The sequence below is a fragment of the Phacochoerus africanus genome, chromosome 2 (assembly GCF_016906955.1).
Source record: "Phacochoerus africanus isolate WHEZ1 chromosome 2, ROS_Pafr_v1, whole genome shotgun sequence".
Taxonomy (NCBI): Eukaryota; Metazoa; Chordata; class Mammalia; order Artiodactyla; family Suidae; genus Phacochoerus; species Phacochoerus africanus.
The window spans coordinates 271,543,461-271,559,262 of record NC_062545.1 but is presented as its reverse complement, the minus strand read 5'-3'; the positions used below and the strand labels follow the sequence as shown (position 1 = coordinate 271,559,262).

The window sequence follows — 15,802 nt, the reverse complement described above, 5'->3', positions numbered from 1 at the left end:
CCCTTCCCTGCTTTGGGCTTGTGTAATTTGGGGCTTACAATTTTAGAGGTCAGAAATCTGAGATGGATCTCATTGGGCTAAAATCAAGGTGTCTGCTGGGCTACCTTCCTCCTAGAGGGAGAATCTGTTTCCTTGCTTTTTCCAGCTTCTGGAGGCTTCCTGCATTCCTTAGTTAGAGGCCTCTTCCAGCTGTGTTCTGCCCGCACCCCAGGCCCAGCAGGTGCTAAGCGCATAGTGACCATTAGGAGGTACCAGGGGAGTTTCCCGCCTTAGTCTTGTGAACCCACCCATTGCCACTGGGAGGCAGCAGAGAGATTCATGCTTCAGCTGATGCAATTCTCCCTCATGGACACTAGGTGGCGTTAGGAAATGCCTTGCCTCAAGTTCTCAGAAGCCAGGATTCTCCTGGAAGTTAGCTGTTCTTGGGAGTGGAAGATAGGGTGGATGTCGGCCGGCAGGGCACATTTTTATCCTTGGCTGGGTAAAGCACAGTTTCTGCTGCACCGGTCCTCTGGGAATGTTTCATCCTGCCCCACTTCTTCGTCCTACGCCTGATGGTGGCAGGCGGGGCTTCTAGGGTAAATACGGGAGTGCCAGATGGGGCTGGCTCTTGGTCGCTGAAGCATCTGTTGCTCTGATGGGAAGCCCCCACGAGCGTGTAAGGGGACCTCTGAAGACTGTGTGTCCGCGGTCCTTGGTATCTATAAGTAGGTGCTGGTAGCAGTCAGAGGTTGGTATGGGTAGGAGTTGCTGATGCAACAGTTTCAAATATCCCCTTATGGAGCACCCGTCCAGCCTCACTCCAGCCTTGAATGCAGCTCCCCACCTCCACCGCAGCCTCTCACCCTCAGTTGCACAGCCTTCCCACCATCGCAGCTACGGTGATTGGGCACTTACTCAGTACTAGTCTCAGATCTAAGTGCTTTACATAATCAGCTCCTTTCATCCTCAAAACAACCCCATGAGGAAGACAGCATCATTAAGGCCACTTTACAGGCGAGTAAACTGAGGCTTGGGGAGGTTAAGTGACTTGTCCCGGTCACACAGGCAGTGCGTAGTACAGTCAGGATTTTGAACCATATCCACTGGTTCTGACCCACTGTGCTGCACTGGCTCCCAGCCTCTGGATTACAGCGGAAAGTGGCCAAAGTAGGGCTGAAGCCACAACAGTGTTCTTTGCCCACATGTTTAACCATGGCCCTTGAAGCCTGGGGGCTTAGCCCATCCCCCTGCCTTCCATCTGCTCCTTCGTCAGCCCCCATTTGCAGAAGCTGGAGATGGCTAAGCAGCTGAGGAGCTTGAAACTCCATGTTGAGAAGTTATCCAGTGCCAGGTCCAGTCGTCTGCCAGGTGGCTGAGAGTGGGCGGCCTGGGCAGAGACTGGGCTTCGGGCAGGGGCAGCCACATGCCCGAGCCCCCTGTGGCCTGTCTCATGGAATCAGATGTGCACGCGAGCAGCCCAAGTGCAGAGGCTGTCCCAGTCATTTGACACCTAATGTGTGTCTGAACCTGTCTGAAGGTTTTGTTCCCTGGTCTTTGGTGCTGACTCAGAACAGACTCTGGCACAGTGGGGAATGGGCCCCTCTGAGATACAGCCAGTGTATAACCTTCTGGGGTGTTGTCTGAGAGGATGGAACGGTAGCTTTAATAATGCACAACCCCTTCAACCATCCTAAGAAATGTGTTTGCCTATCTACGCATAGGTCTCCCTCTCACTCACTCTCTCCCCAACTCAGCCGGCCCCTCCATCTCCATCATCTCCACCTCTGTAGCAGTTTTCTAGGGCAAACCTAATGAATATAACAAAGCCTCTCTCCTTACCTGTAAGTGGCCATCTTCTTCCTGTGTCTTTTTTTTTTTTTTGGTCTTTTTGCCTTTTCTAGGGCCGCTCCTGCAGCATATGGAGGTTCCCAGGCTAGGGGTCTAATCCGAGCTGTAGCCACCAGCCTACGCCAGAGCCACAGCAACGCGGGATCCCAGCCGTGTCTGCGACCGACACCACAGCTCACTTAACCCACTGAGCAAGGGCAGGGACCGAACCCGCAACCTCATGGTTCCTAGTCGGATTCGTTAACCTCTTGAGCCACGACGGGAACTCCCTCCCTGTGTCTTCACATGGTCTTTCCTCTGTGTGAGTCTGTGTCCTAAACTTTTTTTTTTTTTTCTAGGACACCCATCACACTGGACGAGGGCCTGCCTTTACAACCTCATTTTACTTTCATCACCTCTTCGAAGTTTCTATCTTCAAATCTAGTCATGTTCTAAGATAAAGGGGTTAAGCCTCCAACATAGGAATTTGGGGAGGACACAGTCCAGCCCATAATAACCTGTCGGGAGCCATAAGGCTGCTCCAGTAAAGAACACAAAGCCACAGTCGGCACCTGCATGAGGCTTGTCTGGTTAGTAGAGCTACGGACAAGCTGAAGAAAGAAGAAGGATTGCAGAGCAATTCCTTGAAAAACATCGGTTTCCCGGAAAATAAAAATGATATCCCCTAAAAAATATGTTAATCTATTTTTCTGTGTTTATCCTTCTTTTTCTGTCTTTGATTCACAACTTTCTTACAGCTAAGGATTTGCCCTGGGTACGTAAAACACTTGAACCAGAACAGAGTGAAGTCATTTAAACAATGTAATGGAAAAAGCCTTTGTTTTGGAGTAACAATTTATGGCACCTATTTTGTAAGAGTATACAGGGGAAACTTGTGATTTCAGTCCCTTCACATGAAAAGAAGTTTGGGGCTGGGAAAAGTGTTGTATGGCCTACAAATTGCTATTTTTTACAATAGGTATATTTTTTATTAAATAACAGTGTCACCTGTAACTTTCATCCCTTGTGGGGGCACTTGATAATTTGGGGGTATAATACTCCTTTCTATTGAAATTGGTGGCTTACGTAAGTCAGGACAATAGGTTATGTGCTTAGCTTGCTGGTGCCAAATAAACCGCAGCCTCAAGAATGTCATGAGCCTAAGGCATTCATGCGTCTTTGTTAACTACATACGCCTTTAGTTAAAGAATGTTAGGTATCATAGTTTATTACTTATTAAAGCTTTGTTCTTAATATAGAATAGAATAGCTACTGTTATTGACCTTTTAAGAAAAATACAGTGTGAAACTTTAAGTTTGTAATCTTGAAGAAAAATCTAAAGTTGCAAGGAACATGTTTTAACTAACCTTTTTTTTTGTATCTCAGGTAGAGGGAACAGAAAGGGCTTTAACTCAGATGTTAATGTCAAATCTTACACAAAACTTGATTGTGAAATGGTATCAAAGCTGATGCCTTTCATTTACTAAATCGGGTCATCTGCAGCATGCCGCTGAGGGGTTGGCTCCAATTCTTTCCACGCCGTTTGCAGCCCGTCCTCCCCTTCGACACGCCCGGGCTGCTGGGGCTGGACCCCGGCAATAAGCTACGTGCTCAGCTCCATTTCCATCACCACCGTCACCTCCATCTCTGTCTTCTCTCGTCTCCCTCACAATCGTGGTTCTCCCGCTCGACCCTCTCATCTCGCCTGTATTTTATCCGTCCTCTCCCCTCTGTCTCTCCTCTTCCTCAAAATCTAATCTATGTTACAGCAGAATTACCAGTACACCAAACTGGAATCCATCTATATGTGGAAAAACATAGGGCTGGTTTAAGTTCTGATATATTTAGACACCAAAATAATTCTAAATTCAGCAAATATTTGAGCACCTACTCTTTGCCCCACACTGTGATGCCACTGGCAAACAAATACTTCACAGTCATTAAAAGAATGCAGAAAGCTTCCATGTCAAGCTGGTGGACTCAACGTAGGCATTCACGCTCTCTTCTCCTCTCATTCCTACTGAAAGGACAGTGAAAATGTATAGAAGGGGACAGACGAGTCTGTAGCAGAATTGGGGGGCGGGGGTTGTATAGAAGCTACTGCAATTAACCCTCTAGCTCTTCATTCTAAATGTGGACAATCCAAGCCTACAGATAGTTGAGCTAAGCCAGCCCCATAAGAGAGGAGGACCGAGAGAAACGACCAGACTCACCGATTTCAGAGGAAATCAGAGAAGACAAATACCAAAAAGTTAAACTATATGAGTAGTTTTATTTGTCATAGGGACTACGAAGTATTTTTGAGGATGTGGGGCAACCAGAACTCTCATACGCTGCTGATGAGACGAGGCACAAAGGTACAGCCACTTTGGAAAACAACTGGGCAGCTTCGTGAAACAGCGAAACATCAACTTACCATAGGGCTCAGTTATTCCACTCCAACATAAAAACTTGTGTGCATGTTTATAGCAGCTTTATTCATAAGAGCTAAAAGTCAGAACTAGCCCACTGTCCAGTGGGACATACTCATCCGTGAAAGGAAATGAACTACTCATGCGTACGACATGGATAAGCCTAAAAAGAATTCTGCTAAGTTGAAGAAGCCAGACACAAAAGTCTCCAAACTGGTGTGGGTTAGAGAACTGGTGTGGGTTCGATCTCTGGCCTTGCGCAGTGGGTTAAGGACCTGGCGTTGCCTTGAGCTGTGGTGTAGGTTGGGGACGCGGCTCGGATCTTGCGTTGCTGTGGCTCTGGCGTAGGCCGGCGGCTGCAGCTCCAATTGGACCCCCAGCCTGGGAACCTTCATGTGCCGTGGGAGTGGCCCTAACAAAGGCAAAAAGACAAAACAAACAAATAAATACATAAAAAGTAAATAAAAAATGAAATGGTTCTCAAAGCAGCAAGCAGAAGAAAGCTGGAGTGGTTATATTCATATCAGACCGGGAAGACCTCAGGACCAGGAATCCTACCAAGGATGAAGTAGGTTATCTCATCGTGACAAAGGCCAACAACACTCAGGAGGCTCTAACGACCCTAATGTGCCTCAAGGTGCACAAAGCAAACCGGACAGAACTGCAGAGATGGGGAGTTCCCGTCGTGGCGCAGTGGTTAACGAATCTGACTAGGAACCATGAGGTTGCGGGTTCGGTCCCTGCCCTTGCTCAGTGGGTTAAGGATCCGGCGTTGCCGTGAGCTGTGGTGTAGGTTGCAGACGCGGCTCGGATCCAGCGTTGCTCTGGCGGCTCTGGCGTAGGCCGGTGGCTACAGCTCTGATTCAACCCCTAGCCTGGGAACCCCCATATGCCGCGGGAGCGGCCCAAGAAATAGCAACAACAACAAAAAAAAAAAAAAAAAAAAGAACTGCAGAGATGGAGACAGTGCCTTTCAACACTGCTCTGTACGGAGAGAACAGGTGGACAGAAACCACCAAGGATGTGGAAGACCTGAGCCCCATTAGATGACTTGACCTCAGTGCCATTTGTGGAACAGTCCACCTAAGAGTAGAATTTGCCGCTCAACCCGACACAGACCACTGCGCGGGCTCTCACCGAGATTGTAGGTATATGGTTACGGAAAGGAAGACATGCCTGCCTGCGGATGTGACCGCGCTTGCGCTGCCGGAAGGCACCAAGGCAGTTGGATTTTGCTAAAGCTGGAAGCTGTCCTGTGTGTTCCTGAGCACATTTTACTGACATCAGAGCAGCAGGAACCTGGGGTCCTGCTCGCCTCACTGCTCTGTGCTGGACTACTCTGCACTTCCATTCCCTTCTCTCTAGGCTCATTACAAAGCTTATTTTATTTTATTGTTGCTTTTTAAAGCCATACCTGCAGCATATGGAGGTTCCCAGGCTAGAGGTCAATTCAGAACTGCAGCTGCCGGCCTACACCACAGCCACACCAGATCCGAGCTGCATCTGCAACCAACACCACAGCTCACGGCAACGCCGGATCCTTAACTCCCTGAGCAAAGACAGGGATTGAACCTGCATCCTCGTGGACACTAGTCAGATTTGTTTCTGCTGCGCCACGACGGGAACTCTCTAATATTTTTTTATGTGGCATATTATATATTTAACATGCCAAGGCAGGCACATGCTGGGGCTGCACAATCCAAGAAAGAGATCAGATTACCGATGGGAACTATGGAGTCCCACTTCCCTGCTGTGTTGCTGGAAAATGTGTATGTTGGGGGGAGGGATCTTTTAAGACAGAAACCAAATTCTCATGAGAGGTTCCATCTAGAAAGGTGCAGGTGTGCATATTTTATGATTTATCTAAATAAAAGAGTTAAGGGAGTTCCCTGGTGGCCTAGCAGTTAAGGATCCAGCATTGTCGCTGCTGTGGCGTAGCCTGGGAGCTTCTGCAGGCTGCGGGAGTGGCCGAACATAAATAAATAAGTATTTGCAAAGTGCTTACGACAGTGCCTAGCAGAGGGTTAACTGCTATAAAAATACTTACGTTAAATAAACCTGCATTTTCCAATTTTCCTACAATAAACATGTATTATTTACACAGGAGATAATAGAAGTAATTTGTAGAAGACTTCTGGCTCCATTGAGGTGAATATAAAGAGAGGCTTCTTTTTTGCAGGAGGTATTGAAGATTTGATGACTCATGACTCAGGGGACTCAACCTGAAGATGCCGGCAGTGACCTCCACGTGCCAAAGGCCAGCCTGGCTGACGAAAGAAAGCAGACCCGCAGAAGCTCTCGGCAGGGCCCAGTCCATGCCGTATGTTTTGGTTTTCTGGGAGGGACAGGACAGGGCCCTTCTTGACTGTGGCCCCCACAAAGAGGCCATGACCTGGTTCTCTAAGTCAAATCTTTATTTGGCAAAGTTCCTTCCTGAGAACTCAGCCACGTGAGAGGAGAAACAGTGGGCTGTTACCCAGCCTCCCAAAGCATTTTCTCCAGAAAACCAGGAACCAAGAGTTCCCCTTTTCCATTGTCACTTTTGTGTCACGATGGAGCCAGCGCGTGGGGGGCTGACCACAGGGCGGCAAAGCACCTCCAAGATGTCCCCTCCTCCCGAGTCACAGAGCAGCAGCGGGAACTGGACGCCAGGGCTGGAAGCCTCGTCCCCGTGCTCCCCTGGGCTGTGGAGATGGGGGCAGGAAGGAGGGACCCCAGAGGCCAAGGCTCCAAGGGGCTGCAGTCCTGGCTCCCTGCAGACGGGCAGGCATTCCAGGCTCCAGCTGAGGCTCAGTTCGGAGTCACAGGCAGGCTCTATCCCCTCCGCCCAAAGCCAAGTCCAGCTAAGAGGGGTGGCCACTCTCGGGGAGAGGCTGTCATCGCCCCTCAAAATGGGCTGTGATCTGCTCCAGAGTCTTCCCTTTGGTTTCAGGGACACAGGCCAGAGTGAAAAGGACACTGAAGATGCAGAAGGCGGAGGCGAGCCAGAAGGCGCCGTAGGGCCTGAGCACCTCCTGCAAAGAGTGGGGAGAGGCCGAGTGTGGATGTGGCAGGTCAGGGGCCCTCACGGATCAGAAGCCGAGGTGCTAGTCAGGGCCTGCCCCGCCCAGGCTGGGGACAGTGCAGGAGGGTCTGGCACAGGCGTCCAGGAGCTTAGGCTGAGCACTGTGCAAAGCCTGGATGCTGTGTGGCCGGGGTCACTGAGGCTCACTGTGACAAAGTGACTGCCCCCCAGTCAGAGAGAGACTCAGGGCCTTACTCCAGGGCCTGCAGAGCTTCCCTTTACACTCAGTTCCAGCCCTGCCCTGCCCTCTATGGTCCTGCCCCATCAGGGGTCTCTTCTTGGTGCCGGAGGAAATGGGTGAGCTGTCGGCAGCTGGAAATGGGGCCACGTGAGCACATGGGGACACTCGGGGCCACAGCATGGAGGGGAGCATGAGCGGGCCCTTGGGTCAGAGCCTGTCCGCCCTCCCAGCCCCGCCCCAGTGACCTCCCAGCTGCTGAAACCAAAGGCTACTCGTTTCTCAGCTCCTCCTCCTCTGGGACCTGGTGACTCCGCCTTTCCTCCTTGAAGCCCTTCTCCTGGCCTCTCAGACACTGTCCCTCTTCGGTCCTTTGCCACTGTCCCCCTCCTTTACTCTCACTCCCACCCAAGCTCCTAGCCAGTAATTTGATCCAGCGGCCTCTGCTCTGGTCTTCCTTTTTTTTTTTTTTTTTTAGGGCCACACCCATTGCATATGGAAGCTCCCAGGCTAGGGGTCAAGTCGGAGCTGCAGCTGCCAACCTACACTACAGCCACAGCAACATGGGATCCGAGCCGCTTCCGCAACCTAGACCGCAAAAAGCAGCAATGCCGGACCCTTAACCTCCTGAGTGAGGCCAGGGATCGAACCTGCGTCCTCATGAATACTAGTTGGGTTTCGTTACTGCTGAGCCATGACAGGACCTCCTGCTCTGGTCTTCCTGACGTGCTCCCCGGGGCAGCCCTGCCTGAGGGGACCTGGGCCCTGCGGAGTCCGGGGCAGCCCCAGCACCCACGCCTCTCATCACCTGCCTGCCCAGCCCGGCCCCTGGTTGTTCATCCTCCCTCCACTGTCCACTGTCCACTGTCACACCGGCCCCTGCCATAACGGGGACCCTGGCCCCCTCATTCACTGCTACTCTGGCACCTTGAACAGGCCTGGATGTGGAACGTGCCAGGAGACCTGGGGGCGGTGAGTGGCTAAAAGAAAGGCTTGACTGTCTGCCCCCGAACTGTCCCTCCGGTTGGATGGGAGGCCCTGAGGCGGGACCATGTCTGTGTCGGCCCATCCACAAGAAGGTGACAAAACGTTGGAACTGACCTCTGCTCCCATCAACCCTAAGAGGAACGTTACTGTCATTCTCCTCCATTTTCAGCCAAGGAAACTGGTTCAGAGAAGGTGAGCAGCGCACTCAAGGTCACACAGCAGGGAAGTGGCCAAGCCGGGGTAGGAGCCCAGGCCTGGCAACCCCAAAGCCTGAGTTCTCGCACAGCTCTGCTTCCCCACCTGTGTCCCCAGTGTCCAGTGGGGGAGGTCAGCTGGCTGTCCTTCCACCTAGACAGCCTGGAGGCTCCCGAGCGGTCACAGCCTGGTTTCTCGCCTGCCCACCCCACACCCTGACCAAGAGGGCAGGTGTCGCAGGCTGCTGGGGCCTCAGCCTGCATGCAAGGCCACGGACCCCAAGTCTCCTGCAACAAGAGCAATCCTAAAAAGCGCTTCCCTGCTGGCTTTGTGACGGGGAGGCCATCAGGGCCTGCACTCACCATGAGGCTGCTGAACTCCTTTGTCACCAGAAAGGCCATGAGCCAGTTGGTGAGGACACAGACGCCGGTGGCCACGCCCTTGACGTGCAGAGGGAAGATCTCAGACATGAGGAGCCAGGGGATGGGCCCCCAGCCCAGGGCGAAGCCTGTGGGAGCAAGGCAGGCATCAGGGCCCAGGGGCTGGAGCCCCGGCTGAGGTCTGGGCGAGCTGCCGGGCCCTGGGCTCAGGGGCCTGGAATCCGGGCTGGGCGCCCCCCAGCTCAGCGTCTTCCCGCCGTGGGGTCATAGACCATTCCCCTTACTTCGTATGCATCAGACCTTTGCTCTATAGAATGGGACAAAGATGGGGCCCTGCTTGGAGGGTTGTGGTCCGGGGTGAGTGAACAGAGCAGAGAAGGGCATAGCTTGGTGCCTGGTACCCGGTTAGAGGTACAGACGCAGATGTGAGCCAGGTAAGCCTGGACGCGCTGGAAGCCGCAGGAACTTGGCAGCGACAGGGCAGCCCCATCAAGCCCCACTCAGCCTCCCCACGGGCCCCCTCACCAGCGATGAAGAGGCACACGCTGCCCACCGCCAGCCAGGCCAGCCCCACGCTGGCGTCGGCGGGCTCCATGGAGACGGGTGCCAAGAGGTGCACGTGCGAGGAGTTGCTGGGGCCGTCCTGGGTCAGCTTGAAGTAGGTGCCAAAGGCGCTGGTACTGAACACCATGACCACACCTGCAGGGGGAGGGTGCCGGTGGGCGGGGGAGTGGCTGCAGCCCGAGCATTTGGCAGTTGGGGCGGGAGTCCCAGGGTGGCATGGCTGTGCACCGTGGCCTGGGCGTCTCTGAGACGGGCGGTGGGCAGAGCCTGACCGGGCAGCGCTCCTGCCAGGCCGGCCCTGCCAGCCCCACCTCAAACCTCAGCAAACTCCTGGCCCGAGGAAGCAGGACCAGCCACAGCGGGAAGACCCACGTCCCCAGCCGCACCGAGTGCTCGGCGGGGGCCTCGCCTCAAGTCTTAGCCTTGTCCTCGGGGATACTCAGCCCGTGTCCACAGCCTCACCTGACAGGGTCAGGAGCACCCTCCGGCCAGCTCTGTCCATGACGAGGGCCGCCACGGCCGTGAACAGCACCTGGATGACACCCACGATGACCGAGGCCAGGCTGCTCTCCTGGGGGGACGGGCCAAGGGTGTTAAGACAAAGACCCCGGGACTAGGCCCCACCCACCCACAGGATGTCCAGGAGGGGCAGGGGCCTCTTTACCTTGAACTTGGCCTCCTCAAAGATGGTCTCTGCATAGAACATGACGGCGTTGATGCCCGACAGCTGCTGGAAGACCATCAGCGAGACGCCGATGACGAAGGGCTTGTAGACCCCAGGACGCCGCAGCTGGGCCAGGCGGAAGCCCTGCTCGGGGGGAACTGGGCTTCAGAGCTGCTCTCTACGCTCTCCCGAGGGGCGCCCGCCTCTGCGCCCACTGCCCTAAGGCCTGGGGGAGCGAGAGCACCTCTGCTTCTAGCCCCACCTGGGCCTCGGGTCCACAGGCAGCACCCCGCCGTCACTTTAGCCACCGGTTTGTAAGGTGACAAGATGCTCCCCTCCTCAGGTCCCTTCCCGATTTGCTGGGAGGATGGACAGAGCCTGGGGTTCCAGAATCCCACCAGCCTTGGGTCTGGGCCTGAGCCTGGGCCGAGTGCCTCCCTGGCTCCAGAGATCCCTGCCACCACCAGGCACCTGCTATGACTCCCACTTTACAGATGCAGAAACAAAGGCTTGAAGATGGCAAGGCCACACAGCAGGTAAGGGGCAGAGACTGGCTCTTCTCCCCACCCTACAGCTCTCTGTGTAAAAACTCCAAGTCCCCAAGTCTGCGACCGCATTTCCCTCTGACGTGACCCCGTCTTTCTCTTTCTGGGACAGGAAGATCCAGGCTCAGGCTTCCCGGTCATGTCCAAGGTGGGGGCCCAGCCAGGCAGTGGGGCTGGAGCAGGCCTTCGCTCGCCGGACAGAGGTCCACGTCCCCAATCCCACCTGCCACCTTGGCCACAGGCTGTGCTCACCTCTCCTGGCCGCACAGGGGTGAGTCCTCACTGTCCCCTCCCCTCAGCTCTGGCTCCCAGTCCCTCACCTGGTGCTCAGCCCCAACTGGGGGCTCTTCCCAGCGCTGCTCGGAGCCCCACAGGAACTGCATGGCGGCCATGGCTTCCTGGTGCTTGTGCTGGGTCAGCAAGAAGCGCGGGGTCTCAGGCATGCAGCCCATGAGCAGCAGCATGAAGGTGGGGGGCACGCTGCCCAGCACGGCCAGCCAGCGCCACTCGAGGACCCAGCCTGGTGGTGGTGGTGGGGGGGAGGTTCGATCAGACATCAGGGCCGGGGTGAGCCAGCCTGGACCTTCTGGGGAGCACCTGCCCCCTCGCCACCCCTAGTGGCTCAGCATCAAGCTGGGGCCCTCACTACCCCTGCGTGACTACCCTCAGGTTTGTTACTGATACCGTCGTCGTTGTTGTTAGGTGCAGAGCCGGTGGGGGGCTGTCAGTGAGTACTGATGTAGCCATTACACAAGGAATGGGGTGCTGGCTCGGTACTGATGTGGTATGTGGCACCACCCATCTGAAAGGAGGCGGTGGGGGGCTACCTACATGCGGTCCTCCGGCCCGCAGACTCTCTGCAAGGCAAGACTGGCTCCTTCCGAGAGGAAGGGGGACAGAGGTGGGGAGACTTTTCATTGCAGACCAGTCAACCCAAACTCACAGAAATTCATCAGTGAAAGTGAGATGATGATGACCTGGAGGCAATTCTGTGGGTGTGACCACACCCACGTGTCTGTCCAGAACATCAGTGTCAGAACGTGGCAGGGGCTCTGCCCTGTGGCTGGCCTCGCAAGGCAGCTCGACGGCTGGCAGGACTCTGAATTGGAGTCAGGATGGTAAGGGGTTGAAAAATGAAAGACCAGGAGTTCCTGTTGTGGTGCAGTGGTTAATGAATCCCACTAGGAACCATGAGGTTGTGGGTTCGATCCCTGGCCTCGCTCAGTGGGTTGAGGATCTGGCGTTGCCGTGAGCTGTGGTGTGGGTCGCAGATGTGGCTCGGATCCCGTGTTGCTGCGGCTGTGGAGTAGGCCAGTGGCTACAGCTCTGATTGGACCCCTAGCCTGGGAACCTCCATATGCTACGGGGAGCGACCCTAGAAAAGGCAAAAAGACAGAAAAAAAAAAAAAAAAGAAAGGCCATGGACCCGAATGTTGTCCACTCTGAAGAAGCAGAGGGCACATGCCCCAGCCCCTGCCATGGCCCACCAGACCCCTGAATCCCCAGCCCCGCCACGGTTCTCAGGCTATCCCTTGACAGTGCTCACCTGGGGCCTACTGCCAGGCACTGTTCGCAGTGTCACTTAATCCCTTGGCAGCCTGGGCCTAGGTAGGGAATTTGAGGTTCCCAGAAGCAGTGTGACTAGGCCAAGGTCACGCAGAGTGTAAGTGGCAGATTCCCCTAACCTGGGATGGGGGATGTGAAGTCTGCCCTCTTTCTACCCTTGTCCTGGTGAAAGCATGTGTGCCTCTGGAAGCTTCCTCATGCTGGCCCCAGCTCTGACCCTCAGGTGCCCAGGAACTTGCCTCCTTCAGGCTGCAAATCCAGTACTGACTGGGAGGGAGACACGCTTAGGCCCTCCGAGTGGGGGTGCCCCACCCACCCCTGGAATCTTAAGTTTGTCCCTGCATGTGAGGTGGTACTGACCTCATCACTCAGCAACCCCCCCCGCCCCCCGGAATGGGCTTCTGCTCTGGGAAGATGAGGCCGTCACCTTCAGCTCGCCCCAGACCTTAGTCCTAAGACCCACACAACCCAGGCTCTAAGGGAGATGGTCTGGGAACCTGGCATCCAGGGCAGTGGCCATGTGACCTTGGGCAAGTCCCTTGACTTCTCTGAACTTGGTCATGGTCATGGTCATGCAGCCGATAACAGGCATCTATAGAGATAACCCCAAAACTGTACCCGCCAGGTAGGCTAGGAGGATGCCTGTGACAACCATCAGCTGCACACAGGAGCCGAGCAGGCCCCGCACTTCGGGGTAGGCAATTTCCGAAATATAGACCTGTTGGGAATTAAGATGAGACATTACTTGGGGCCCAAGGGTTATTAAAACTGAAGAGCCTCAGCCATTCAGAGCTGAGGAGAGCCGTCCCCATGCCTCCCTGCCTCCCACCAAGGGATCTGCAGCAGGCGATGAAAAGGTATACACGAGGCTGCTGGAGGCTGCTGTGTGTAAGGGTGGAGGTGGCAGCACAGGGCTTCTCAAACTTTCATGGAGTTGTATGCCTGCCCTTAACAAGAGGCAGATTCTGAAGCAGCTGGTGTGCAGGGGGGCCCAGGAGTCTGCCTTTCTAACTAGCTCCAGGTGACACCCAGTGACTGCCACGACTTCCTTTGGGCTCAGGAGCCAGAAAGCCCTTGCCCACACTTCTAGGTTATTCCATTCTTTATGCCCATGACCAGGACAGATGTGTATTTGCCCAGTAAAAAACAAAACAACAGCAACAACAACAAAAACGTAAATGGCGCAGTGGTTAACGGATCCGACTAGGAACCATGAGGTTGCGGGTTTGATCCCTGGCCTTGCTCAGTGGGTTAAGGATCCAGCGTTGCCATGAGCTGTGATGTAGGTCACAGACTCAGCTTGGATCATGCATTGCTGTGGCTGTGGTGTAGGCTGGTGGCTACAGCTCTGATTAGACCCCTAGCCTGGGAACCTCCATATGCCACGGGAAGCGGCCCTAGAAAAGGCAAAAAGACAAAAAACAAGCAAATAGACAAACCAAAAAACCAACCAACCAACAAACAAACAAAACAAATGTAAAATCCAACCTAGCTGCTCCCTGTTGCCCAGCAAATGCAGGTGAAATGAGTGGAGGATGCAAAGGGCTGGACTCTGAGCTACTGCTTTCAATCTTGACCAGGTTAGGGTTGGTGGTTGATCATCCAAGCCCACAACCAGCAGGTCACCCAGCAATCCCATTCTCCAGGGTCCAAGTCCTTCCACAGGCCATGCCAGGGCCAGGGCTGTGTGTGCAGGGTCTCACTGAATCCTCACAAGCACAGCACGAGGTAATGCCACATTCCCATCCTTCAGGTGCAGAGAGGTGTTATGCCCTGGTAAGTGGCACACCAAGATTCCACCCAGATGTGCACAGCTCCAAAGGCAGCCTGGGCAGTGCTGGGTCAGGAGATGGTGCGAGAGAAGCAGGGGAAGTGGCTGGAGGACCAGTTGGTGAGCAGTGAAGGGGAGCGGCAGGTCCCTGCAGCCTTTGCCCCTGGGGACAAACCAGAACAGGATTTTCCTGCTGAACTGCAGTCAGCGGGTCGGCGTGACAATGAGGGATGAATCTAAGCCATACTGTGAGACTTCTGTGACCATCCACAGATGCCGCCTTATTTGTAAAGCAAAAGAGAGGCCCTGTTAAGTGGCACGGTTCTGGGTTGGAGTAATAGCTTCACTGCTGACTAGCTGTGCCTAAATAAAGGCCTTCATATTTCTTAAGCTCACTTCATTTGCAAATGGGGACAGTAACTGCAGCTCTTTCCAAGGCCCGTTGGGTTGTAAGGAGGGAAGGGGCACGGTGCCAGGCACCTAGGAGGCGGCAGCCTCGGGAGAACCAGGCCCCCGGGTCTGCTTCTTCTCCTGGAGCCCAGGGGTCCAGGCTGGGACACACACTCACCGGAGCCACTAGCGAGGCAACGCCGCAGGCCAGGCCGGTGAGGAGGCGGCCTCCGAGCAGCATCCACACGTTCTGAGCCGCGGTGATGATGGCAAAGCCGGCCACGAAGGGCACGGTACAGAGCAGGAGGCTCAGCTTGCGCCCGGCACGATCCACGAGCCAGCCGCCCAGCACGCCCCCCACAGCGGCGCCCAAGGTCACGATGGCCTGCGGGCGGGGGCGACCACCGGCTCAGGAGCGGGCATCGAGGGCCGCGGCCCAACCTCGCCTTCCACCCCACCCTCAGCGGTCTCGGAGGAAGGGGATGGGCGGTCCTTGGCAGCGGAGCCGGGATGTGCTGGGCAGAAGATGCCAGTAGCCGCCAAAGCCAAACAGGGGGAAGGTCCGGCTCCCGTTTTCTCGGTGGGCGGAGGAGGGTCCCGGGAGGGCTGGGGAGTGAACCCAAAGCCTCACCCCGAACCAGGAGGTGGCGTCGTTGTCGAGGCGTGGGGCTGGGGGCGCGGCCCGCCGCAGGCTCGGGATAGCTGGGGAGCTGTAGCCGAGAACGAAGCCGAAGCTGAGCGGGCCCAGGGCAGCGGCGAAGGCGGCAAGGAAGACGCGGCGGCTGCGAGGAGCGCTGCGGGGACAGAGAGGTGGTTGAGCGACCGGTCCTCGGCGCAGAGGAAGGGGCGAAGCCGCGCTCCCGGGCCCGGCTCCCCCAGCCCGCTCACCTCTCGCCCAGCGGCCGCAAGAGCGGCTGGGAGTCCTCTGGGAACTCAGGCGTCATGTCCGCAACCAACGCTTACCAGGTCCGCTCAGCCGCCTGAACTGCCGCGGAATCCGCGAGTGCTGCCGGCACCGGCCCGACTGGCCAGAGGCAGCCAATGGACAGTGGGGGGAGGCCCTGGGGCGGGGTCCGAGCGGCCGCAGATGTGGAAGCAGCCAATGGGAACGCAAGGCGGGGTTCGCGTCTTCTCTCTAGAAGCCGCCCCTCAAGTCAAAGCAGACCAATGGAAGCAAAGAACCGGTAGGTGACGCACACTGGAGCCGCCCCTAGGACAGAGCTATCCAATGCATAGGTGGGGCGGGGTTTGTGTTAGGGCCGGAGCACATAACCATCC

General features: G+C 55.6%; 1 protein-coding gene across 6 annotated transcripts; it reads right to left on the bottom strand.

Annotated features, from left to right (window-relative positions):
• Positions 1 to 6,616: 6,616 nt before the first annotated feature.
• On the bottom strand, positions 6,617 to 15,552 carry SLC2A8 (solute carrier family 2 member 8). Of its 6 annotated transcripts, none has more exons than XM_047768441.1 (11): positions 15,413 to 15,552; positions 15,156 to 15,318; positions 14,703 to 14,909; positions 14,310 to 14,414; positions 12,982 to 13,081; positions 11,118 to 11,317; positions 10,253 to 10,396; positions 10,051 to 10,159; positions 9,550 to 9,723; positions 9,007 to 9,152; positions 6,617 to 7,234 (listed from the first exon to the last, which is right to left on the bottom strand). In XM_047768441.1, the coding sequence occupies exons 1-11, from the start codon at positions 15,466 to 15,468 to the stop codon at positions 7,097 to 7,099; spliced, it is 1,542 nt and encodes a 513-aa protein (XP_047624397.1). In that variant the 5' UTR covers positions 15,469 to 15,552; the 3' UTR covers positions 6,617 to 7,096. The 6 variants fall into 6 exon arrangements, with proteins under 6 accessions (XP_047624397.1, XP_047624401.1, XP_047624398.1 ...); XM_047768445.1 differs by having other exon boundaries at positions 15,488 to 15,541; XM_047768442.1 differs by lacking the exon at positions 14,310 to 14,414.
• Positions 15,553 to 15,802: the final 250 nt, after the last annotated feature.